The following is a 26281-nucleotide window of genomic DNA, read 5'->3' as shown; positions in this document are numbered from 1 at the left end:
AGGAAACTAAACTGATGATCTTTTCTATGAAACTACACCTTTATGACTAATTATTATGGACGGTTAATGAATGAGGCTGCACAGATGCAGTGAAAATTAAATTATTTCACTTTTATCAACTCAAGTTTGGTTCTTATTAATAAAAAGGGACAAATAAATGGGGAAAACAATATATTCATGTTTTATTAATTTTAAATTTAATTCATTTCTCATTAGAGGGCGATCTTGTATAAAATGCTGCCCATTGAGCTCGTCTGGGTGTTTTCTTAACGGACTTGTATGAACTACAGTAACCAGAGCTGCAGCCTTCTGGCAGCTTCATAGCAAACAGTTAGAATGTAACATACATGTTAAAGTCAAGAGTTTAAAGTCATCTCTTCACATGATAAACTCCTGGCTATTTGTACTCAGATGTCAATTACGCTCTGAAAAATCTACAGGGGAGTCTGGAAATTTGAGTCTGGAAAAGTACATAATTGTGAAATGGAAAATATCCGCCACATTAGATTCCATTTGCTGCAAGTCTGTTTTAATTATACCACCGAATATCAAATATCATATGCTTGCTTTACAAGCAACACAGCACGACACACTGTCCCTTAGAGTCTAGAGAAAGAAAAACTCACCCAAAACACGCTTTAACTGGGAAGAAACACACAGACATGCAGTGGATGTCATGTACAGAAAACACCAAACTAATAAACATACCGAATAGACAATTAGGGCGACATAATTCAATCCTCAGCAAATACTGAGAAAAGTGGATTTTTTTTTTTGGTTAAACTCAACTGTGAGTCCTTACAACCAGGAAATTTGTTGTAAAGAAGAACGAGAGAAAGAAAGCAGTAGTTCTGGAGGAATCAGATTTCTGATCGGATTAAATCTTGAAAATGGGTTGTTTAAAAGAGGGAAAGTTTTAAATCAGATTAGATAAACCTTCAATATGTATTCTTTAAAAGGCGACACAATCACCTCTGAGTGATCAATGATAGGTTCAGGTAAATATGTTCATGTCAGGACAAAATCCGAATTTTTCATTTTACTGTACTGACAGGTGGCCTAACGTCTACTTTATCTAGTTCATCGAAGTAACGGTTTACCAGTCTAGTGTCAAATACAAACACATGTGTGTGTGTGTGTGTGTGTGTGTGTGTGTGTGTATATATACAACATGATGCAGATGTTGTTTTGCTACATTTTCTTCCTAAAAACCGGTCTCTCCAGTTTATTTCGTAGCCTTCTGAATTTATTTGTTGTGGGTCAAATGAGGGTTTAACTGAAAATAGAATTGGGGTATTGATAGTGTTTTATTGTACTTTTTCTGTCTTTAAGGGACCCCATACTGCCTCTTACAGGTGATCTTTCACACAGCTACTAACCTACATTGAGACATGTGGCCCTGTTTAGAGCCCAGATTTGCTAATCTGGAAAAGTCTGTATCCTAATCAAGGTGATTCAATCTGATATTTCTTTGGAAACAAAAAAACCCCCAAAAACACAAAATCAGGATGGACTATCTGATCCTGAATAGCAAAGCATGGGATTTCCTCATCTGGATCTTTCTGATCCAGATTAAACCTGTTGAACACCTAACTTCTCACATTCAACCCTCACAGCCTTCGACCCTTCAACCTTGAGAGAAAGCTCTCTGCTGGTCTAAACTCCCACCATCCACCCCTCTACTTGATCCTCACCTTCATACACAAATCTGACGTTCTCCTCGTGTGCAGGAGTGAATCCCTCCGCGGGGCTCTCCGCCTTCGGCGTGGCTGCACTGTGGTAGCGCTTCCCATTGAGACGATTGAACACGATCTTTGGGGGCGGAGAGCTGAAATGAACAGAGAGGAGTTTACTGCAGAAGGTCAGCCGCTTCTGGATCTGGACAGTCGGTACCAACACGAAGCACCGGAGCTCTATTTCACAGTGAAGGTAAAAAAAAAAACAAAAAGAAAGATGTCTCAGGCAACATCACAGCTGACTGACGGGCATGTAGAGTGACTTAACAGCACGTTGTAGCCTCAAGTTGTGTTATAACGGATAATTCTCGACTGTTCATTAGACTAAACAAACAATAACTTGAGTCTTCATCATCAGGGAGTCTGCAGAGAAATCGTCAGAATGCCTTTCAGGTAAGAACACAGTTTATGACAGAATATCTTCTCTTGGGATGGATTCCCCACTGTTTATGTTAAATGTTAGTGCAGATATAAAGTCTATAAAGAAGCTCTTTCTCTTATTAATGCAATGACACAAAAACCTGCTGTTTCATTTCTGGCTTTTGTAGGTTTTCTGCTCTTAAATTACACCAGAAATACACTCATGTGTCTTTTTGTTAGGAACACCCACACAGTCTAATGCAACACATCACACTTTGGTGAAAGCTTTGTGAAAGTGCCGAGTCATTCCTGTTGACATTTTATAAGTCTGTGGTTTGTGAAATGGACTGAGGTTTCCTGTGGTGGAAAGTAACTAAGTACATTTACTCAAGTGCTGTATTTAGCACTGTTTTGAGGTACTTGAATTCCACTAGAGTTTTTCCATTTTATGCTGCTTTAAACTTCCAACCCAGTCCATGTATTAGACAGTGGACAGCTTTAGTTACTTTTTAGAATAAAATTTAACACAACAGATACTACAACACCAACCTTTTTGACTTCTGATGCCTTTCAAGAAGTAGCTACGGTCACATTTCATATGTCTAGAAGTTGTAAACGCCAATAAATCGTGGTTTGATAAAGCTGAATGCCGATTAACATGTAGTTCTGCTTTTCAGTATCTGCTTCGTATTTATTTTGTTGTCTAACAATGGAAACAAAAGTTATGTAAAAGAGAACGGCTTTATTGGGAATTTAGCTGAATTGAAATGTCGTGTAAGTGAGCACAGAGAGCAGGAGAGAAGAAAACAGATGTGAAGTCCTATAACAGCTGAGTTTAGGGACAAAAGACAACAAGAAAACACACTCAGACTTCTTTATCTGGTTCAAGTTTCCAACATCTCTGAATTTCCTTCATTCAAGCTAATGGTAACTTTAGCCAGATTGGATACAATGTGCTACCACTAAGGATGTTCCTATTGTTTTGGTGACTTTGCCATCAATAATAAAAGTAATCCACTGGGTCTTCAGTTCCTCTTTTTCTTGGAGAGCATGAAGACTGTTGTGTTCACTCTTGCAGCCAACAGCAGAGCATTTGGTGTGCTTTTCTTGTAGCTGAGGCATTTTAAAATGAACCGAAGCAGCTCTAGAAAGTAAATAAACTTGGTGGATTGTTAGGAAGCTGCTCTTTCTGAATGGCTGAAGGAGGCAGGATTATAAAACGTTTGAGCTGGACGACTGCTGGTTTCCTCAGTGGGAAGCTCAATAAAATGATGACCGGCTTGTAAAGCTGGAAGGCTATCTAGTCCTGGTGTCGTTGATGAATGACGCCAAAACTAGACAGTGTAGATAGCACATCTTAACAACTTTCACTTTACATCTACAACCACAAAACACAATAAAAACTGACTGTCACCATATGGGACATTTAAAAAGTGATTTGAAACCAATAAACAAGGACTGGGTTGCTTCTGTTTACATCCGTTTGCTTCTCTCCTGCATTTTATTACAGCATAGCTCCTGGTTCCAGCTCACAGACTGAATGTTAACCAGCAGCCACTTCACAGCCAGTTCCACTAAACTGACTGATTTCAACGTTGTCTGACAAACTCACCAAACACTTAAAAATCAAAAACAACAGCTGTGCAGTTAATTCAGTGATATTTCCATGTCAAATGGTCACTCAGGGAAAAAAGTTAAAAGTGACTTCACACGTTTAATCAAATGTTTTGCTCTGTGCTGTCGGACACAGAGACAGTTTTCTTCCTGAACGGGTCAGACAGCAGCAGCTCACTTATATTTATAGCTACTGACACTGAAATAGCCCATTTAAAGGAGGACTAAAACCACGAGTAATACAGTGAAATTAACCATTTTTACAGTATTTTGACCTAAAAAAAAACTAAAGGACACATTCTGGGAACATTAATTTGATTAATGTGATGAAAAGGCACCAATATGGGACCTTTACAGTTTGCTGCTGGTGCTTCAACTTAAGTAGGATTTTTTTTTAATGCAGGACTTTAACTCAACTAAAGGATACTTCTTCCATCACTGGCTATTTCTACTATCCTCCCCACCTTGTTTACTTCACTCGTGGAAGACTTAGAGACTGTTTGATCTAACTGGACCAAACACACTGGCGGCTCAGTACACCTTTAAGTGGCATTTGGTATTAAAGCATTTCCAAGCAGCACCTCCAGGACGCACAGGCCTCCTGCTGCGCTCAGAGCAGAACAGGTGGGGATCCCCGGGAGACGAATCGGCTTCACGGGCCTCTAGCAGGCCGGCACAGCCAGCAGAGCAGCCGGCTGCACCGTCAAGTTTTTCATCCCAACGCATGGCACCTGAGAGCGGGTCCGGAGGAAAGACTGAGGGGCCGCGGAAGGAGGCGTGTCCGATAATGGATGCAGGTCGGAGCGAAGTGTTACATGATCGCACTGACACGTGCTAAGTATTTTGGGCCTACTCAACTAGCAGCACGGAAATAACAACAACAATAATAATGCTGCACGAAATACAATTAAATGTATAGAAAAAGAGCAACAGATACTTACTTTGACGTGAGCCAAGACGTCGGCTTGAGTTTCAAGTCGGTGAATTTGCTCTCGACCTGTTGTGTTGGACCTGAAGCAGAGCAGTTTGTAGTTTTTACGCACAGATTGAACGTAAAGCTTTAGAACTCTGTGAGCTGATGCACCAGAACCAGGGTGATGTTAGGTTGCATCAGGCTTTACGTAACGTTCACTCACCTGTCCTCCGTTGTGTAACGAGTTTGCTGGGACCTCTGGTGATTGTGTACATCATGTGAACGCCACGGAGCTCCGCGGTGTGTGTTTCGTTAAAGATCGGGTCCAAACATTGACTGTCAGCTCCGCAACTCCTCCGTCCGCTCCGCTGCTCCCGACGCTGCCACGGTGGGGGGGAGGATTACTCGACTTTGTCGCCCGGGTGAGCTGCTCCGGAGTCGGCCCGAAGCCTACAGAAGACTCGCTGTGACCTGTTGCCCGCTGCGTCTGTGCGTAAATACAAGCTCCCGACCGCAAGGTGCTCGGCTGGGATGAAGCGACCGCTCCTGGCAGAGGTGGCGTGTAGGTCATTCAAGGAGAACGCGGCTCCACATGCTGGGGATCACCCGCAGGAGGCGGCGGGGGAGAGGGGGAGGCGCTTCCTGACGAGCCGAGGAGGATGGTGGCGGTCCGGACCGGATTCTCTGGCCGCTCTGCTCCGCTTATGCTCCGACACCGACCGCGGCTCCTCCGCTCTCTGACGGAACACAAGGGCACCGCACACTTTACTTTCACCGGGACAGAGAGCTGCCATGCTCAGCCAGCGTCAAGCCGGCCGCAACGAGGGCCGGCGCTTCCAGGTAAGACTTTCAAAATAAAACTTGCCCTTGGCGTCCTGGGAGCTTCAGGAGGAACCAACTTCTGTCAGGTTCTTGGAGACATTACACCTCTCATCTAAGAGGCTTCCTTAGTTCTAACTGACTGATTTCAGAATTTATAGTCACGATAGCTTACTTTTTTTGTTTTTTGTTTTTTTAAATACATATTTCACTTGATAATAGCCAGTAAAACCACAGAAAGAGTACTAATTTACATATTAACAACCAGCATGTTTACAAATGTTAATTCATTCTTTTGGAACACAAAAATTACACAATTCTTTTAATGTACAACTATTCACAGAACAGAGCAATGTATGTATATATATTTGTGATATATGTAAGTTTCTTATTACATTTTGGATGATTTTAGCACCACAAAAAATCAGGTCACCTTTATTATACAGTAAGAGAAGAATACGTCTTTTAAAGTGCAGTTGGTAAACCATGTACAACAACTTACTTTACAAATTATTCTCTAATTCTGAAGCAGGCTCGTGCCTTGAACGGCTTTTATTCTGAAACCCTCTGTTTTGGGCTCTGGAGGTTTCTGTTTGTGTCCCAGTGTTTAGCTGGTAAACCTCCTGTGTGCGTCACTGAACGCCCCTCAGACCGGGTTTGTGGGAGGAGCATCGTGATCACCTTTCACCTATTAAACCACAGGCACAGACAGATAAGACTGTTGAGAGTAAAGAAGGAAACTAAGGTGAAACTGGTTTTATTCTAACAGTTTGCATGCTTGATTATAACGCAGTTATTTACTTGTCAGTAACTAAGAAACTACTTCCCATTTAACTGATATTTCTGAGGACTGATAGCATGCATGGAGTCTGTTTTATCTTCAGTTCTCTTTCACCCTCTTTGCAGCTTATCTACAGATAACATTTATCTGAGATGTGAGAGTTATTTCCACAGATAACCTCAGTTGTTCAGGCTAAAATCACCAGAGTGGCTCCACATAAGGGGAGTTGAGCGTCTGCGTTTAGCTACTGAAGATCAGCCGGGACAAGAAGCAGCTCAGACAGGCTTATCCAGGGTGATATCCAACACTACACCGCCCACTCAGTCCCCATTCATCTGCACTATCTGGGGCAGTCACCTGAGTCTCCAGGCTAATCATCAACAACCCACATTACACAGGCTGAGCTTTAACGCCACCAAACTACGGCCAGATCAATCCAAAAGCTGCTACTCTGCAGCGTGGACGCAGAATTAGCTCCACTAACCATTTGAACAGATGGCTCATTCCCAGGTTGTGTTATCAGATTAAATACACATGTATTGCTGTTATGTTCTCTTGAGGCCGTATGTGGCCCATTTTTAGGGACCCATCAAGTGTCTCCAAGTCTTTGTGTCATTGTGGGAAAACATATGAAGACAAACCGCAATTTCACATTAAAAATGACATGCAACATTTTATAAACATGTTTCCACTCTACCGGGACACAACAAAAACACATGCAAAAATAGAAAATCAAATATTTAGGACGTATTTATTTGATTTTAAGTCTTATGACAACATCAAAATAAATCATGTTTCTTTTGGTTGATCATTAAAACACTATCAGTCATTTTAAAATTGCATTTGAGGTTGATATGTGGGTCAAAGAGCAGCAGAGCAGTCCTACATTTGCTTTCTTATTTGCTCATTTCAGAGCAACATCTAGTCTGAAAGTGTTTCCAACAGTGAATGTTAACATTTCTTATTTCAACAATGACGCATTTAGATGCACCAGTTACAATTCCTTCGTACTGCCTCGGCCTAGTTACAAAAGATCAGTTATAGACAGTCCATTTACTGAATATATTCGCTATAGTTTTAATCTCTGTCCACACTGTCCATATGCGTTTCCATTCACAGTACTTTCCTACTAAACTGCATTGGAGAGTAATTTGAATTCATCATCTTCAACAGAAATGAGAAAACAACAACAGTGGCAACTTGTCAGTGTAGTAATTTCCAAAAATGGTTTATCTGCTCAACAGATAGAGTGAGGTGCAAAAGTCTGAATCCACTACCAGGAAGCAACTTTACATGACTAATTAGTCATTTGTCAAAGAGCAAAATTACCTAAAATGTATAACAATGATTTTTATAACATGTACAGCAGTGAGAAAAATGTACCATTTATATGCCAACCCTGTTAAATGTTCCATATGTGTATTTCTCAAACATATACAAAATGTATTTAATGGCTGTAGATCAGAAATCTTTTTTCAGAAGTGATACAAACTATTTCTACATAGTTTCCTTCAGTCTAATGACCTTCGTTGAGTTAAAAAGCACAAAAAGTGCATGACAATATAGGCCTTGAAACACAGCAAAATGTACACAATTAAGACAAACATAAAAAAAAATCTCTGCAGTCCTGAGTTGGTGAATACAGTACGTTTGATACTGGCCTATTACAGATGCATGTTACCAACACGTTATATCAAAGTGTCTATAAATGCATGAGCTAAATTCCTTATATTATTAAAGTGATGTCGTCAGAATGAAAACTGGCCTCTTGTTATGAATTATGGCAACCAGCTTGATCAGTTTGAAGAAAATACACACTCACAATAATAAAAGTGAGCTTTAAAAGCGTCTGTTCTCCTACCTGAAGCCACACACGAGTGAAAAGTTCCTTTCACGTGGGTTTTTATCTTTTAAATAAGGACGGATGTGGACATATGGGTTCGTGTGTTTCTCAGTAATGAGGTTCGCAGTCTTCCACGAGGCTGTCGGTGATGTAGTTGACGCGCAGCAGCTCCTGGTAATAATCTTTCTCCACTTTTGTGTTGACGGTCCAGGCGACAACCTCCACCCCCCTCTGGGCCCAGTACTGCACGTAGTACCTGCAGACAGCGTACACAAACAGCGGTTCTGTCAACGTGATGCTATTTTAAAGCAAATAGCCCGACTCACGGCTCATCAGGAATGTACTCAGAACACCTCAGCATGTCCTGTGATATTTAACAAAACATAAAAACCAGGATGTAATAAAAAGAATTGCAATGTCCTTAAATGGCACCTAATAGTGTTGTGTTACAGTGTTTAAAAACAAGAATTTCAGTTTGTCGTACCCCGAAAAATAGCCTGAAGTGTCTAAAAAAGTCCTTTCACAGTCGATATATCTTGACTTTAGATTCTAACACATGAAACTCACGGTGAAACAAAGTTCTTCTGTATCAGGAAGGCTGAGATGCCGCACAGCTTCCACAACACGTGATGGTGCGCCCAGTCCAACAGGATGTCCATCAGTGTCATCCAGTGGTGTTTCCATAGCGACGGGAAGCGTGGGGTGCCGTCTCCGAGCCGACTCAGACTCCACGGACGGTGGGTCAGCGCTGTGACCACTTCTGGGTCACTCTGTCTCATCTGGTTTTGGGGTTGAAGACAAAGTGTTGGTGAATAAACCGCAACAATGTGAGGAAATATTTCAGTTTGTTTAATCAGCAGCATGTTATGTATAAAGGCTGCACAGGGGCTCGGTGGTTAGCATGGTCACCTCACCTCGAAGATTGTGTCCCGGCCAAGGATCTTTCTGTGTGGAGTTTGCATGTTCTCCTCGTGCAGCGTGGGTTCTCTCCGGGTTCTCCGGCTTCCTCCCACACAGTCCAAAAACATGTTGAGGTTAATTGGTGATTCTAAATTGTCCATAGGTGTGAATGTGAGTGTGCTTGGTTGTCTGTCTCTAAGTGTAGCCCTGTGATAGACTGGTGACTTGTCCAGGGTGTCCCCTGCCTTCACCCCAAGTCAGCTGGGACAGACTCCAGCCCCCCGCGATCCTAGTGAGGATTAAGTGGTGTATAGATAATGCATGGATGGATATTATTTATAAGACAGTGCAGTGATTCACAACTAAAATCTCACGTCTCGTGAAAAACTTTTTTTTGTCCTTTTTTACAGTCTACCTGAGACAACACTGAACAAACTTTTTTATTAGAATAATGTTTCACTTAAAACTGCCTTTGAATTTTATGTCTCTGTCTGTGAAAAATATAAATTCAAAAGCATAGGTTTGACTGGGTCAGTCTGAGCCACAACAGCTGTGCTCTGCTTGTCCCAGCTGACATAATCACAGGTGTAGTGAATGAAAATGAGAGGCAGAGTTGAAGCACTGAGAATTTTCACAAAAAAAGAATGTGTGCTCCTATTGTTTGACCAATTAGAATGTGGTATTTGCGAGCACATCCCCTGAGTGTGTAACGACTGCTGCAAAGTAAAACAGACTGAGGTGACACAAATTAACATAAGAAAAAGAAAAACTGCTTCCCAAAGCGGTCGGGGTTTGTAGATAACCTGGAAGCTTAGTTTATGGTAGAAGTTGATGGTATAATGTTCATGTAGGGAAAATGTAAGCAGGCTGACCCTAACAAACCATTTCTTTTGGTGTTTCTTGTGCAATATGTGCAGGGTGATTAACAGAACATAGTGCACAGCCACCAATTTAGTTTGTGAACCACGCCCTTTGTATTTCACATTACTAGTTTTCCACAGTGTCTTCTTGTTAAACAAAATTGAATTAAATAAAAAATACCCTCAGTAACAGTGTGCTTACTGGCATTTTAACTGTTTTGCAGAACCAACCATTGAGCAGCAGTACACTGACAGTGCACTGCACATCATCCTCTTACCCTGTAGATGACTTTGGGCTCGAAGGAGCAGACAATGCTGCTGTTGTAGAGGACTGGATGTTTCTTATACAAGTCTTTAAGAGCTGCGGCTGCCTGAGTGGAGAGGAGAAACACATGTTTACTGGAGGTCAGTCAGCTACAGAGCCTGTGACGCTTCATGTTGTTGTTTTGTGGGTGTCCTGTCCGGCCACTTGGTGCTAACTAGCAGCTGTGTATGTGACGTCCCACCGCTGCAGGCCCTCAACTCCAGAATGTCAGAGCCTGAAACAATAACCACCACAGCAGCTCTGCATTCCTCACTGATGTAGAAATGTGCTGACTCATCAAGTGGCTAAAATCTTCTTAAAACGCAGAATGAAACGGTGAAAACACTGCTGGTTAAGTGGCAAATGACTTCACTGGACCTCTACGCTGGGAGACGGTTGTTGTTTCTGGCTCAGTTTGGGTTTAAATGAAACAGACAATAAACTCACATTTTCTGCTCAGAAATAGCATTTCAGGTTGTGAGCACAAACATTTAGTAATGATGCAAATTGTTGTCACACAAACAAAACATTCTGTGGCACCGTCCTCAGTGTGGGAAACTGAAGTGTGTGTCTGTGTGTGTTTTGGGGGTTTGTTTGAGTACAAAGTGAGCTGGAACATGTGTTGTGGACACCTTACACCACATTTCATTGTTTGCAAAGTAATTGTGACTTGCTGATAATGATAATGCATGCTACTAGCAATGAGTTCCCTAATAAATAAACCACCGCTGTTTAATTAATGTAATACACAAGGTTCTAGAATTAAAAGTTACATCTCATTTGTGGTCATTTGCTTTTGTAGCAGTGTTATGCACAATAGTGAAACCCTTAGAAAGCAACACAGCACTAAGGTACTAAATGAATGAATTAGTTTCCATCCTGTGAACTAATACAACATTACACTGTTTAAACAAGTCTGTCAAGCCAAAGCAGACATATTGGGGTCATTTTGTATAGAAACACAGTACAATCTATGTATGGATGGACCCTTATTAAATCAGCAAAGTATAAATGACAGTTTACACAACGTCAAGTCTCAGTTTGTTTGTTAGTTTTACCTCATCTGGATGACCTTTGACATCAAAGTAGATGGTGAGCTGCAGTTTGATGCATTCCTCCACCGCCTCCTCCAGAGTTGGGATCTTCTCTCCAGCAAACTTGTTCCTAGTGACAAAGTAAACAAGTGAGGCTTTAAAATAACCAGGAACATATCACATTTGAGTTTTTCTGTTTTCCTTTGTGTGAATAAAGATGGAATGCCTGTGATCGCTGCACACAGGCATCTGTCATATTCTCAATAAAGACAGGGAATGTGTTTTGGGTCACGTTTGACAACCTAATAAAACAATGGTACCTTTACAATTACAGTATAATCCCATTGAAGTCAGACGTGTCTTCAATGACTTTAAAATGTTTCTTTTTTATATAAATTCTTTATTAATGCAGCAGATGTCCTGTGACTTCCATATCTTTACTTATGAAACACTGAAAATCAGTTTTCCTCTTGTGCCTCTTTTCAAATTAAGGAAATATTAAATACATTTCTAATTTATTGACTTTAATCCAGTTGGGTTTTTTTTTTAGATAGTGTCTGCGTTTGTCTTCTTGATTTTCAGGGATTGTTTTGAACCTTTCTCTCCCCTTTGTTCTTAAAGAGGAGCTGTTTTTAGAAACTCTCTGGGTCTTTTGTTTCATCTACACTACCAAGCGCATGCCTCTACATTAACAGCAATCTGCCTCTTTCCTTTCTGCGTTCATTTTTAGCATTATTATATTTATATTTTGTCTTTTTTACATTTTCTTGCAGACCCGTTCCACATGCAGTTATAAAACTATCGAGCATTCCTAGCAGCTGTCATTGGGTTGGCTCCAAGTTAAACAAACATTAGTCACACACCAATAAAATGTAATTAAGCCCAAAGGATTCAACACTTTCAAACACCAACCAGCCCAGAAGGTACACATGACACATCCTGCCTGCTGCCATGCCTCCAAGGCTTGGACAAGTTTTCTACTTTCGAGACATTAGCAAAGAGATTGCTTCCCTTTGCTTCCTTCATTCATTTGAATTGTATGTTATTAATGTTGTGTCAGTGGTCTTGCATTTATCTCTCGATAGCTGGCTTTAGAAATTAAGAACTTGGCAAGAAGAGTTTGCAAGATTTTTTTTAATTTAAAGCACGATCACACTGGAGTAATCAGTTTAACTCGCTGAGATCTGTTTCTTATTTTCACAATTTTTTGACTCATTTATGTTATTCTTTTATTATTACTTTTGCTCAACAATATTTTCCTATTTTCCTCTCAGAATGTTTTAAATAAATAAGAAAAATAACCTTGTTTTTTGTTCGTTTTTTTGCAGACAATGTTTGTAACAGATATGTAATGGGTGTGATTTGGGGTTGTGGTAGTCTTTTTTGTTTATATTTGTTTTGTGTTAATTTAACTGTATTGATGATTTTGTGTTTTTTGTTGTTTTATTGCATGTTTATACTCTTACTTTTGTGTCTGAAGACAAAATGGTGTATCTTACCTCTGAATCTGAAGCAGCCTTTCCTAAGATTAGTGTTTTTTGTTTGCTTGTTTGTTTTTTTAAATAAACAAGGACTACGAACTGATTCTGACATTTCAACTGTACAGGCAGCAGTACTCGCTGAGTAAATCTACCCAAGTGCAAGAACTGACTCCAAGTGTAATGCAACACTATTACACAGCTAACATAGAGCGGTTATTGACTCATTTGTATCTTTAAACACACAAGCAGCACTCATGCAACTTGACTTTCACCTCCTCTCCTTCATAGTGTGATTTTTTTGCCTTCTTGTTTTCTACTTAATTTGTCATTAAAAAGAGTTAACAGAAGTCTCATAGTCAGTGCATTTGTCTATTTCCTGCAATTTTAAATCATAACAGTAATAATAAACATTATTTCAGAACAATATCTGGCAAAATAATTTTCTTCAGGGCTTAATTAAACTTGTGGAAAAGGCACAAAAATACTGTCTAGTTGTAACTTTAAACATACGAGCACTGAATCATACACCAGGATAAATCCTGAACATCTCTGAGTGTGTTCTATGTGGATTCTTGGCTTCTTCCTTACCTGAGTCGATGTTTAGCTGCTGCATCCAGTTTGCGCAACTGTGAAAACGTCATCTGGCTGAGTGGCCCTGACCCGTTTGTGGTCCGGTCCACGGTGTCATCGTGCATCAGGATTGGGACGCCGTCTGCTGAGAACTCAAGGTCCAACTCCACGCCGGTCGCCCCATTTTTACTGGCCTGCAGCAGAACAGACAAAAACAAGTGGTTTCTAGTTTTGGTGATATATCTGTCATGATCTTTTTAGCTTTTAAGTCACACAAGATGATCTTTTTCTGAAGGCCCACTGACTTTCAACTTGACACCTTCATTTAAAACAGATTTAGGAAAACTACTGCAAAATGAAATGCCACATTAAAAGGGAAACAGAATTGAAATTAGAGGCAGTTTACACCTGAACCAAAAACTAGTTGCGCCACTGTGTTAGCTGATACAAAATCCCATTGCAGATATAGCTGGGCTGGAGTGTGTTGGCGTGTCAGTGAGATGAAACTGAAGCACAGAAATACCAAAGAAATGTTTGTTTAGACACATCATCTCTATTACAAAGTCTATAACACAAACACTACAAGCACCAACAAGTTTTAGTTTTAGCTGCAAAAGGTCCCAATCTGTACATTCACATCCCATTTACAGCCGTGATTAACATATAAACATGTATTACTGCCTCCAAATGTGGTCTGGATGATTGGATGGCAGTGGGTTACTGGTGACGTTTTTTTTTAATAAGAATTACAAACCTAAGGAATCAAACGTGTAAACTTCTAAGCTTTCTGCATCATCATTCTTCTTCAAAATGGGCTTCTGATTTATACGAGTACTCAGATATTAGTACTTGATTGTGTAGCCACAGCACAGAGTTACATCTAAGCCATTTTTAAGGAATAAAAGGATTACTTTTATTGGACAAAAAAAAAAGTAAATATGTAACTGTGATACACAGAGATGAGCTTTCAGGAGTTTTTCAATGTCTGAATTTAACGTGCAATTATCTCTGTCCAGACAAGATACAGGTTGCATGTAAATACCTGGTGTAATAGTGGTCATAATAAATAATCTAATTGTTTGTGTCTGTAGATTCTCAGTCATCCAGGTCATGGTAATCCTTGGAGTTTCAGTAGAAGACAACAGGATTTCTCTTTTGGGTTCTTGAAGACATTTCACCTCCTATTCAAGAGGTGAATTAAAGAAGACTCTTGGATGAGAGGTGATACTGATGCTTTTAGGATACATTTCTTTGACTGTCTTTTTGCAAAAAAAAACAAAACAACAAAAACATTTTTTTGTATACCTTTTTTTAAAATCTGCTTTTTATTCAACTTGTTTTGTACCTGTTTTTATCTTATGCCCCATTAAGCAACTTTGCGTATCTTGAAAAGTGCTATACAAAATAAATGTATTATTATTATTATATTATTATTACATGTTAAACTCCAACACTGGTCAGGCTAAGTGGTGCATCACTGCTATAGATACTCAGCAGGCAGTGTGTTGGCTGCATAGTGTCTTCATACAGGGGCAAGTCCAGCTGTCCAGACATTCACTTCCCTTTTTATGGTGCAAACTGGACTCCCTGCCAGATTGCAAAACTGTGACCGTGTTTTCACTTATTGTCAGGCAGGACATTTTAACATTGAACAGCCTCCAGTGGTCGCATACCCTCTATATAACCACAGTCAGTGAACCATGAAGTGTGAAGCCGAAGTGCCTCAAACCTTCCCAGCCTCCTTCTCCTCTCACCTCTCGGATAGCTGCCATCGTGTTCTCCGGTGCGTCGTGCCCACCGCCTCGGTGAGCGACCACCGACACCTTACCGGAGCCCGCCGTTCCCTTGGCCGGGTGCAGCACCTGGCGGGCTCGGCTAACGGGCACCTGGGGGAACCGAAACATGGTAAGAAAGAGGTAGACGGAAGCGGTGAGGACGGTGGTCCACACCGGGCTGCGGGTCCCCAGCAGGACCACCACGAAGACCAGCGAGTACAGGCTGACTTCGTCTCCCAGCTGCAGCATTGTCCTCTTCTTTTGGTCTTCCTGACTTCCGAGTATGTCCCAGGAAAGAAAAAAAAATAGTCCCTGTCAGCAAAAGTAACGGCGCCTGTTACTGCAATGGTTCATATTCGATAAGGACATGCTCCGCCCGGCTAAGTTATAGCATTAGCTATGTACAGTAAATCAATAAAACTCGTAGCTTGCCTAAAATGTCAATACAATTTCACTGAAATGCAGATAAAGTTATAGTTTACAGCCTCCCACAAGGGGGCACACGAGAAAACCTAAATATGTAAATAAGTGTTTGGAAAACGATCAGCATCATATTAGCACTTCCGGGTCAGAGTGTAACTGCTTCCGGTTAGCTTACAGCTAGCAGCATGTAACGTTGACTTTGGTAACCTGTTAACCTTGTTTCTGTGTTTCCCTTCCATTTATTTAGCATGTCGGCAGTCATGGTGAGCCTCTTTCGTCTCTTAAACTGTCATATTGCTTGTACAGCTCTGAAAGTGGTCAGGAAGATGTAAAACGTTGATTATTAGCAACCTAAGCTAGCTGCTGCATTGCCAGGACTGTGTGATAGCTCAGTTAGTACATGGAGTATGACCTGTATAGAGGTTAATTTGTGAACTAAACAAAAATGTAAACACAGGACGCAAATAGTCTTCTTTTCTGAATTCGACAATAAAGCTATATATCTTGTTATAGTTGGGAAATGGGATATATTTAGCCAATTGTGCACAATAAGTTTTTGAGCTGTTCAGCTGAGTTAATTTACAGGCTAGTCAGGTGTGGCTTTAATGATCAGAGAGTGTGACCAGCACACAGACACTCCTCAGAACAGTGACTCTAAAAGGCCTTGCTGAAATACAGCTTTAATCAAACAATACAATTCCAGAGAAAGACAATGATCGGTTGTCAGCTCAGACCGAAGCCTGCACTTAAATGCCCACACCGCCACCATTTGCTCTTAAGAATTGGTTTTGGATAAGTCTGGATAGATGTGTCTAACAAAAAGATTCTGCCCCTAAAATATCTATCAACTTCATCAAGCCCTTCAGGGACAGTAGGACAACATTTTACAAACCAGTATCAACAACTTCATTAACTGTATGTGTCACAGATGTGTGACACTACACAATGCAAATGGTCAACACACTAAATTTTACTTTCAGTTCTATGATCCTTCTTTTGATGTGCTCATTATCATCTCCAAAACAGTGTGTTCTTGGTTGTTTAATGACATTCATTCTGTTGTAGAGATGCTGTGTGATGGAACAACAAATACTTCTTCCTCTATGTTGCAAGAATGGATAGAATCTGATAAAACATTACATGCTGCGTTAATATTTTGTTCACTTGCTGCATTTTAATTGTTAGTGCTGATTACTTCCCCTGTAAGGAAATCAGTTACAGACCAGTAACAGAAGCATGTCACTGCATGACTTTCCTCATACCGTCTGATGGCAAGGAGGAATTTACTGTTGGTGGACTGAACCTGAATTTAAAATGTTTGACACAATCACATCATGCAGCTCCACCCTCGATGGTGCTTATAATACTTAAAGCATTCCAAATAACAGGAACATCTGTGCAGTGTACGTTTACATTTTGCTGGGATTTTTCAGCTTTCAGGAAATGGAAGTTTTACAAACTGACAAACTTGATTTATTTTTTTCGTGCCTTTTTTTAGATAATGAATTAATCCTCAATATTATTTTTTGCTCTAATTTTCTAATTTACCTCTTCATTGTTGCTTTTTATTCACAGATCAGATCAGTGCTGCAGCACAGGTTAACTAACCACCTATTATCCTGTACCAGAGGATCATGTCTGCTCACAGGTCGGATACCTAATGGTGTACAGCTTCATTCACCAGGTCATACACCAGTCCAACACACCCTCCATGGACCCCAAATACCTAAAATCACAGGCTTGACCAGATGCTCAGACTTGTCCACTCAGAAGTACACAATGATTTACACCCTGCCTCACATAAAGCTCCTCAGAGCTGTATCCAGGCTCAAGCTGCTCCAAACTGCAATCACCGTGGTCATCTTGCCCCCAGTGTACGTCCTCTACTTCCAGGGAGAAGTTCCCTTCTTTCTTCTCGGCTACTCAACAGGGATTGCGTTGTTTGCTGGTGTCATGCTGTACGCTGCCAGTCACTTCTTCAGGAGGGTTGTGGGGATGATGTACCTTGACCCGTCCGAGACCACGCTCAAAGTTTCCCACCTGACCTTCTGGGGAAAGCGCCACGATATCTACCTGCCTGTGTCGGATGTTATGCCCATCGGAGATGCAGGGGACACTTTGAATGAGACCATATTGACACTTAGGAGATACAGCAGTCCGCAGACTTTGTATTTCTCTACTTATTATGGACGTGTGATGGACAAACTGGGATTTGAAAAAGTGTTTGGAAGATTACAATGATTATCTGTCAAAATACAAAAAAAAAGAAACTGTCTCCTTAGGCTCTTAAATATCATGAGTAAAATGTCACATGCTGTGATCTGATTTCCATGAAATATAATTAAAAAGCTAAAAGATGATACATTGGAGGACTGCCGCTGCAATAATTTATGACCAATATAAATTAAATGTTGAATATTTAAAATAAATGCTCTGAGGTATCTACCATAAATCAGTAGATCAAGTAGTTTTTTAATGAAACTTGTGTTTGAAAAGTAGGAATGCACATTTAAAGGTCTCAGCAGGACTGTGGTCGTAAAACATACAAAGTAACAAGAGTTTTCAGTAACATGCTAAGATTATCATTGTCTGGTAACAAGTGGTTTTAATGTGCAAAGCAGGAAAAAGTGAAATAAAACCTAAAATCTTCTTGGTACAAGTGTCCTATCACTTCAAATGCCTAAATAGTCTTGTTGCCTGTTACATTACCAAAAACGTTCTCCAAAGCTAGGGACTCTGCTGGAGAATAGGAGAATTAGACTGTCACATGTAAGATAAAAAAAACATGAATTTAGAATTTTAGTTGTGTTTTACATTAAACAACATGACTATTGTCAGGTTACCTGTCAGGACCTTGTACAAAATCCATCCATCCATTCATTATCTATACACCGCTTAATCCTCACTAGGGTCGTGGGGGGCTGGAGCCCATCCCAGCAGACTTAGGACACCCTAGACAGGTCGCCAGTCCATCGCAGGGCCACACTGAGAGACAGACAACCAAGCACACTCACATTCACACCTACGGACAATTTAGAATCACCAATTAACCTCAACATGTTTTTGGACTGTGTGGGAGGAAGCCGGAGAACCCGGAGAGAACCCACGCTGCACGGGGAGAACATGGAGACTCCACGCAGAAAGATTCTGCCCCCACCGGGAACCGGCAACCTTCTTGCTGATAGGCAACAGTGCTACCAACTGCACCACCCTGCAGCCCTGTACAAAATCCAACACTACACATTACGTACCTTTACATTATGTGCATTACGTTTCCTTCTTGTCCTGTTACATTGTAAGTGTGACTCACCAAACGCTAACTAAGATCTACCTCAAAATAACGCTGAAGCAGAACAGAGAAAGTTTTGACTTGTTCTCTAAAAGTGTGGAAGAAGAGAAATTCTCAGAGCCTTCGATCTGGAGTGTGTTATTTTTACATGCTGTATAAATGAATATCAGCTACATTTAAATCATTGTCAAACGAGTTCATACAATGCTGATTAATCCTATCAGCCGTGGTAGCAGTATGTTATACGGTGAGTGGTTTGCTGGAGTTGTCTTTGCAAGAAGGGGGAGACAAAAGTTTCTCACAGCAGATTAAATAAGACATGCAACACTACAATGTCAAGTTCTACACTGAAGTAAAGGTCATGCATTTAAAAGTAAGTAAAAGTATTATCAGCAAAATGTGCTTGTATGTATTAAAAGTGTAAGCACCCATTGTGCAGTAAAATGCACTGATTTAGTTGTATAATAGTTACATATGCATTATATTATAGGATTATTATAACTGCTATATTAATGTGAAGTTGGAGATCATTGAGGTGGAGCTAATTTTATCTACTTTACACACTGTCGAGCAGTTTAATCATAGGATGCTGTATTAATAACCTTCTCCTGCAAGCTAGCATTTGTATTTGTCTGATAATGATGCGAAGGAGTAAAAACCCCACTCCCACTTTGACTTCAAATGAAACACTAGTGACTGTAATGGCCCTGACTGAACAAAGTCGTGAACGTGTAAAACAGTCGAACCATTAAACCCTTAGAGATCTGTTTCCTGGACGTCTGCCTCTACATCTGACCCAACATCAGCTCTGGAAGTACCAATGTTCACCAGGTTGTTGCCCCCAGGTGGCCCGGAGAGAACGGGCAATAGGCGTCTCATAAGAGTGTGTTGAGTGCAGAATGTACAATCCTCTAAAGACAAAAAAAGTGCATTGTATCTTCTGTAGAAATTAATAACAGGTGTAAACAATGCCAAAGTCTCCAGCAAGGTGGTAAGTCTGATGATGAAAGTTATTGGAGAGGCTAAAAAGAGATGAAACGACAATCACATCAAGTTTGAGCATTATGAATACAACAGAATTCAATAAAAATAAGCTGATATCACACAGCTGAGGTACTATTTTGTTGCTTTCTTATTCATTTAAAGCAAACGAAAGTACTCAAGTGAACAAATTTGCAGGAAATTGGGTTCAAGAGAATAAATGAAGCCTTTATTGAAATGCTGGACTGCTACCACAAAATACTGCTGCTGTAAAATAGTCTACTGATTGTCTGAGTTAGACTTATTCCCAGTGGCAGGAGTTTATATGAGCAAACAGAAATGATCAGATATCAGTTTAATGTGACCTAGGAGTAGGTGATAACTTCCCTCCATGCTACCTTTTTGTTATGTCAAAAAGCTGAATGTAAATAGAGCTAGTGCCACAGTTCCCTGTCTGGTCCAGCTTTACCCTTCATGTTACCTGAGATAGTGAGAACGAGCGGCTGGCACTCTGAGGAGAAGCTGTGAGAGAAAACATAGACGTGATAAACACAGCTGTGGTTCCCTTGTGGACATGCTCTGCAGGAGGAATCACAAAGTGGGCTTGCTGATTGACAGCTTTCTGGGTGTAGCTGTGTTGGAGGTAGTAAACCTGAGCAGCAAAGAGCCTCCTGGGTACTGTGGTTTAACAGAGCAGCTGACTGTGAAGCCTGAGACCCCATAAAAGAGCGTAGAGATGGAGATCACTGGCTGAAACAGCAAATCTGTAAAGACACAGCAAGACGACTGATGGACACTTTGTTTAACTAATGCTGAGCAGTAACATCTACCAGAATGTCTCTGAAATAACATCAGAGAACACAGACACAACAAAACTCTAATCACTGAGACAAAGAGCTATGTGTGTGGGATGAAGCAGTGATGACCAGGATATATTTACAGTGGCAGTTTCTGTCATGAATAATTGTACAGATCAGCATCATGGCTGATGTCGCTGTAGCAGTATGAGGAGTGCCAGGACCTCAATGAAACACTTTCTCTCAACGCTATTCCCAACTGAGCTCTGAAGGACATGATTCCCCACACAGAGTTTGCTGCAGAATTGAGCTAAAACAGCAATGCCACATTTCACCTGTGGACAAACTAAATCTTTGGACTTTTGGACACTGGTTTCCATTCACCTTCCAGTGTGCTGGCACGACAACGGCCTACTTCTACCAGCCTGACATTATCAGACCCTGAACTGAGACAAGACAACATGTTTAATGTTTAATTCTTCACTTTAGAAACCGTTGCGTAAACAGTCTACTACAAGGTCCATTTTGAGCCAGATGGTTTGTGAAGTAGAACCTCTCAGAATCGCAGCTGCCTTAAATAACGATTTAGTGACCATCTTTGTTGCTTTTCAGCACCGCACTTGACTTTCATCTGGAGATAGATTTTGTCCTGTAGATATCTTGTAGATGTTCAGATTTTCAGTTTTAGCCATGACTGTATGTTTTGTAAGGTCAGTCGGTTTTGTGGTCTAGATGGGGCGACCGTGGCTCAGTGGGTAGAACAACTTGTCCATTAATTGTAGTTTGACCCTTCCATATGCTAAAACGTGCTCGGGCTAAAGGTGCTATAAAAGAGCAGACCATTTTCCATTTAGACTGAAATATTGTGACTGTTATTAGATGGTTTTCCTGGCCTCAGTGAATCATTTGTAAAAGATTAGCTTTTGTAACTTGTTTGTGTTAATGTTCAAACTGTAAGAAACACAATGAAAAAACACAGAGAGTAGGAGTGAGAGTGGACCTTTGAAATACATCTGATGGTTGCTAAACATGACCTAGTGTATGTCAAAGGTTCCTCCTTCACCTGAGCAGGTGAGTCCTGTAGGTGTGCAGGGCTTTCTAAGATGATTCATAGCTTACACAGTCCAACAGCGTGGACTCACTGTCTTTGCACTGGAACTGTTTTGTCCACTCAGGAGCTGTTGTGTTTTCATAGGGCGCCCCCTGGAGTTGTAAAGGAGCTAGAAAAGAACCCATGTCACTGTAAATCTATATAACCAGGAGAAGATGAAAGGATGCAATGTGATACCAAAACATTCACTTACAATCAGTCACTTTTCGTAATTACAAGTGCTGCTTTTTCTGTTATGTACAGACAGTGATGCAGACTAACTGAGCACATTTACTCAGGTACTTGTAGCTACTTTTTAATTTAAAATGCACTGTATTTTAGAGGCACATTTGTACTTTTTAGTTTACTATCAGAAGCTGTTGTCAGATTTGAAATTGAAAATTAGAACAAGAATATTCTGATACATTCTTCTTGTCTGGTCACCCAATAATTAAGAACAGCCTGTACAAGGAAGAGTCACTGCATATTTTTTACCTGACTGACATTAATGTGTAGAAATCAGTTTCAACTTTGACATGCGTGTTTTTTTAGGGGAGGAAATTCAGTTCAATTCAATTAATTTCAATTCAATTTTATTTGTATAGCGCATATTTACAACAACAAGTCATCTCGTAGCGCTTAACAAAGGCAGAAACAGAAACACCCAACAATCCAAAACATTTGGATTCCCTATATGCTTCAGCAGTCCGAATTCTTGTCTAAAAATAAAAATTGAATTGACTAAAGCAGAAATCCTCCAGATGCAGTGAATAGTTTTAATAAGCACTGTAACTCTTGGAACTGTCATTTTTTCAATAATGACTACCAAATAAAGTTGCTCTTCTTTTGATGTAAATAGAAAATTATGAGGTAACTCTCATTAATTCGATATTGACAGAAAACGATACACTTGATGCTGACTTATTTAAGTATGCACACTTTATTGTTAACCTTTGTTGACAAACACAGAGAGTTTGCTGTTGTTTGTATGGACTTAAAATGCAAATGTCATGAAAACATTTGTGAGTGAGGTAACCGTTGTCTGCTAACTGACAAACTCTACAACAATTTGCACAGTTTAGAAATCAACACACATTCAGCACAATGTGTAATTCACTGTCATATAACGGACATTCAACTAATGATATTTTGATCACATGGGAGAAGAATAAGCATTTCAAATTTCTACATGGAACAGTTTCTCTAAACTCTGTGTACTCGGTAAAACAGTATACATGATGCATGCATAATAAAGTGGCTTTTCATAGTCACACAACAACTGCATTTTGACAAAAGCTCCTTTGCTGCTCATAGCAGCCTTAGAAGCATAAAGCTATATGTTCCACAGAGTGGAATTATTCAGAGATGATAAGAGTCCTTACTTTTCAATGTCAATGAACAAATGCATCAAACACGTGGCAGAAAACATTACTTAGGAATGTCCCGTTTCTGATTTGCCACTTTCTAACAGGACCCGTCAAACTGAAGAGGATAGAGTCTGTAGGATGCGGCTGTGTACTCCACTCTTTGCTCAGATTATCGGCAGATCGAGGTTATCAGAGCTCAAATAAAGTACCAGGCAGCAAATCCAGCGAGGACGGCCACCCAGGCTGCCAGAGCCACCTGACAGGGTGGATGTCTGAGAAGCATCATGGCTAACTGGCAGGCATAAGTGGGATTTCCACTGGCAGCTGTACAGAGGAGGTGATGATGGAGAGAGTGGGAGAAAAAATCATTCAAGGATGAGAACAGACAAAGCAAGAAGACTGAATTCATCATGGACAATGTAAATGCTCAACTTTAACCTCATCAGGTAGACTGCATCACTATGTGTACTCTATTTAATCTGCATAAAACAAATGACTTCTTACCCATTTTGGCTGCATAGTACGGGCACTTGTTGATATCACCGCCCTCCATGATCTCTGCATGACTGTGTCCAAAACCTGCATCTTGGACTTCTTCTTTTATGGTCTTTCCAATCCCATCCAGCTCTGTGAATACCTGTTTTCATAATAAAAGCATTTTTTTGTCATATTTTTTATCTTTTCCCTCCAAACAATGTGTTTTCTTGTCAACTTTTCATTGCATTGTGTTCCTTTATCATGATTATTTCTGTCATCACTCCCAGCATGTCCTCCCTGCTCCCTCACCATCATGTTGAAGCCAAAAGCCCGATTGGACTCGTCCACAAGCCTCTCTTTGGTCTCAACATCCAGCTCCAGCTCGTTCATCCTGCTTCTATACAGCTGCTTGAAGCCCTTGTGACTGTGGATTCCCTCAAACTGGTAGAAGTTGAGACCCTCTCCAGTCGAGGGGAGCTTCAGAGCCCTCTGAGCCACTTTCTTGAGGATCTGTCCCCCTGAGAGGTCGCCCATGTAGCGGGTGTAGGAGTGGGCCACCAACAACACTGGGTCCTTCTCTCCCACCTCGTGGATGCGATCCACGTATGGCTTGGTGCCTGCAGAGAGGCTGATCTGTGAGACAGAACACAGCTGTGGGCTTTCGAGTTGTTAAGATTTGAATATGAATGACTGCTGTAAGCTTAGTTCTGTTTTGGATTCAAGAAGACAATGTAGAGTTTTGATTAAAAGAAATAACTATAATAATACCTTAACACATTTTGCACACATAAGTTTGGTGGAAAAACCTTGGTAGTCATCACACTATTTAATTTCAGTCTTGGTTTAAGAGGCACCGATCAAGTTTCTCCTTGTAACCTTTAACTACTGCGACTGACTCACAGCTTCTGTGTGCTTCTGCTCACCTGGCTCTCCCAGTCCTCCCCATAGAAATACTCAAGGTCCCGACCCAGGGCCTCACGCCGGTGCAGCTCTGTAGGGAAATAGATTGGAGCGATGCTAGGATGATCTTTGTTCTTCTCAATCTCCTCCTCCATGGCAGAGTAGACGAAGTACAGAGCTTCTGTGCCTCTCTGACAACAGAGGAAGAGGAAGAAAAAAGTGGCAAACACATAAAACATAAACTTGAATGTCTGAAACAGTCACACATCACATACTGGTGAATTGTGGTTTTGATGTTCTCGACTGCAGAAGTTTTGCTAATTTCTTTGGAAATATTGTTTCTCACTGTTACAACCAAGGCAAAGCACACATCTAGATTGTATCACCCCAAATTTATAGTTACTGTTGGTGGTTGACCTATTTTTCCTGTTTGTTGCAGGTAATAAGTCGGTACACTGGCACCTGATCTGACGCTGTTGTGCACCTAAAAAGATCCAACGGCAGCCATTTCTGTAGGACTCTTCTATGCATCTGTATTTATTTGTTGTTGTTTTTCACCACAGAACACAAAATCTGCCATACCTCCACTGCAACACCTCCTAATTACACAAACTCACATCTCATTGGCCTCACTTTTTTTTGCCTTTATTTAGTGAATATTTGCTTTTTTTCCCCCTTTACATTTAGTCTCTGCTTTGCAAATTGAAATTTGATGTCTCTCCCTGATAAAGATAACATAAGATAAAAGTTCATTACTCCTGAAGGAAATTCCTGTGCCAGATATTGCTCAGAATAAACAAATGACATAACACAAGAAATGCAGTGCCTATAAAGTAAAAAGCAATAACGTATAAGTACGATAAATTACTGTGTATTGCATGCTGTACAACACAACACAACACTTTAACTATTTGACCAGGCTGTGCTACATAATTCTGCTTGCCAAAATGGATAGCATATTAGGCTGGCAACTCTCAAGGCAAGTGTCTTATGGATGAGCCAAGAATGCTGCAGGATTTGCTCATTTCCACTGTCTTACAGAAAGTATGTTTTGATAAGCCCTAATGCAGATAAGAGAACGTGTCAGTGAACCAGTACCTTAGGGTTACTGTGGTGTTTGTTAGTGGCAGAGAAAAAACCAGAGGAAGTGCATTAGATTTACTTCTTTAAAAATATAGTTATCTTCTTTAGTTATCATAACAAGTTGGACTTGTTGGGAAACCTGATAGCTGAACAGTCAGGCTGCAAACCACATGGCTGCAAATGCCAGCTGGCACGAGACTAACCGCGTGTCCTTTCCCTGCTCTGTTACCCCACATTTCATCTCTGTCTGTACTGGGACTATCAAATCCAAAACCAAAAAAAAAGTGGAATCACGATGTATGACACAGATGCAAGATACTACCTTGAACAGCTCTCTCTGGATGCGGCCCCTGAGGAAATCTTTGACAAACTGGCAGTTCTCTGCTCTGTCGTGGGACTCCTTGGTCCCCTCGGCTAACATCTCGGAGAGGTCGGTTGGACTTGGTGGGACAGGCGGTGAGAGGAAAGGGGACAGAACTTAGCACTTAGCTGTGTGTTTTAAATCATGTCTACAATTTGCCAGTTTCAGAACAAACAGCTGATCATTTCTTCCATACCTAAGAACATCTTCATCGTCGTCCACTACAATCCTCGCCCCTCCTTTCGTCACACCGTTGGGTACTGGCTCTGATGCCACTTTGGTTTCCATCTTGCTGGTTCTCTTCACCTTAAGAAGGCAGGAGAGAGATAAAGCTATATCATTCAAATTAGATGCTAACAGATAATGAAGTAGAATTCATAACTTTATTGTCATTGTGCTGCAGTGCAAGACGGCAATGCAACGAAATGTCCAAGGCACCCCCTGAGTAAAGACACAAGATTACTAGAAACCAAAACCAAAAAGTAAATCTCAGAATGTCGTTTTTGTCAAAAAAGGTCACGTT

General features: G+C 40.7%; 4 protein-coding genes across 5 annotated transcripts in view; 1 reads left to right on the top strand and 3 right to left on the bottom strand.

The window, feature by feature from the left end:
• Positions 1 to 5442, bottom strand: part of mcrip2 (MAPK regulated corepressor interacting protein 2) — a 9318-nt gene extending 3876 nt beyond the window's left edge. The window contains exons 1-3 of the mRNA XM_008303250.1: positions 4847 to 5442; positions 4652 to 4721; positions 1695 to 1828 (exon numbers count right to left, since the gene is read on the bottom strand). Of these exons, the coding sequence (XP_008301472.1) occupies positions 1695 to 1828; positions 4652 to 4721; positions 4847 to 4901 (259 nt within the window). The 5' untranslated portion in view covers positions 4902 to 5442. The remainder of the gene's footprint in view (positions 1 to 1694; positions 1829 to 4651; positions 4722 to 4846) is intronic.
• tmem186 (transmembrane protein 186) lies at positions 3841 to 18069 on the top strand. Of its 2 annotated transcripts, XM_008303254.1 has the most exons (3): positions 3841 to 3851; positions 15563 to 15676; positions 16989 to 18069. In XM_008303254.1, the coding sequence occupies exons 2-3, from the start codon at positions 15662 to 15664 to the stop codon at positions 17652 to 17654; spliced, it is 681 nt and encodes a 226-aa protein (XP_008301476.1). In that variant the 5' UTR covers positions 3841 to 3851; positions 15563 to 15661; the 3' UTR covers positions 17655 to 18069. The 2 variants fall into 2 exon arrangements, with proteins under 2 accessions (XP_008301476.1, XP_008301477.1); XM_008303255.1 differs by lacking the exons at positions 3841 to 3851; positions 15563 to 15676 and adding an exon at positions 14564 to 15120.
• gde1 (glycerophosphodiester phosphodiesterase 1) lies at positions 6951 to 15263 on the bottom strand. Its single transcript, XM_008303251.1, has 6 exons — positions 14970 to 15263; positions 13234 to 13409; positions 11189 to 11294; positions 10105 to 10197; positions 8634 to 8845; positions 6951 to 8322 (listed from the first exon to the last, which is right to left on the bottom strand). The coding sequence occupies exons 1-6, from the start codon at positions 15237 to 15239 to the stop codon at positions 8175 to 8177; spliced, it is 1005 nt and encodes a 334-aa protein (XP_008301473.1). The 5' UTR covers positions 15240 to 15263; the 3' UTR covers positions 6951 to 8174.
• A 4418-nt stretch (positions 18070 to 22487) lies between the features above and the next one.
• On the bottom strand, positions 22488 to 26062 carry hmox2a (heme oxygenase 2a). The gene is made up of 6 exons (XM_008303249.1): positions 25955 to 26062; positions 25720 to 25837; positions 24338 to 24505; positions 23724 to 24047; positions 23442 to 23574; positions 22488 to 23261 (listed from the first exon to the last, which is right to left on the bottom strand). The coding sequence occupies exons 1-6, from the start codon at positions 26044 to 26046 to the stop codon at positions 23134 to 23136; spliced, it is 963 nt and encodes a 320-aa protein (XP_008301471.1). The 5' UTR covers positions 26047 to 26062; the 3' UTR covers positions 22488 to 23133.
• Between the last annotated feature and the right edge of the window lie 219 nt (positions 26063 to 26281).

This window comes from Stegastes partitus, unplaced genomic scaffold (assembly GCF_000690725.1).
Source record: "Stegastes partitus isolate 25-593 unplaced genomic scaffold, Stegastes_partitus-1.0.2 Scaffold1965, whole genome shotgun sequence".
Classification (NCBI taxonomy): domain Eukaryota; kingdom Metazoa; phylum Chordata; class Actinopteri; family Pomacentridae; genus Stegastes; species Stegastes partitus.
This window is presented reverse-complemented; position numbering and strand designations above follow the sequence as displayed.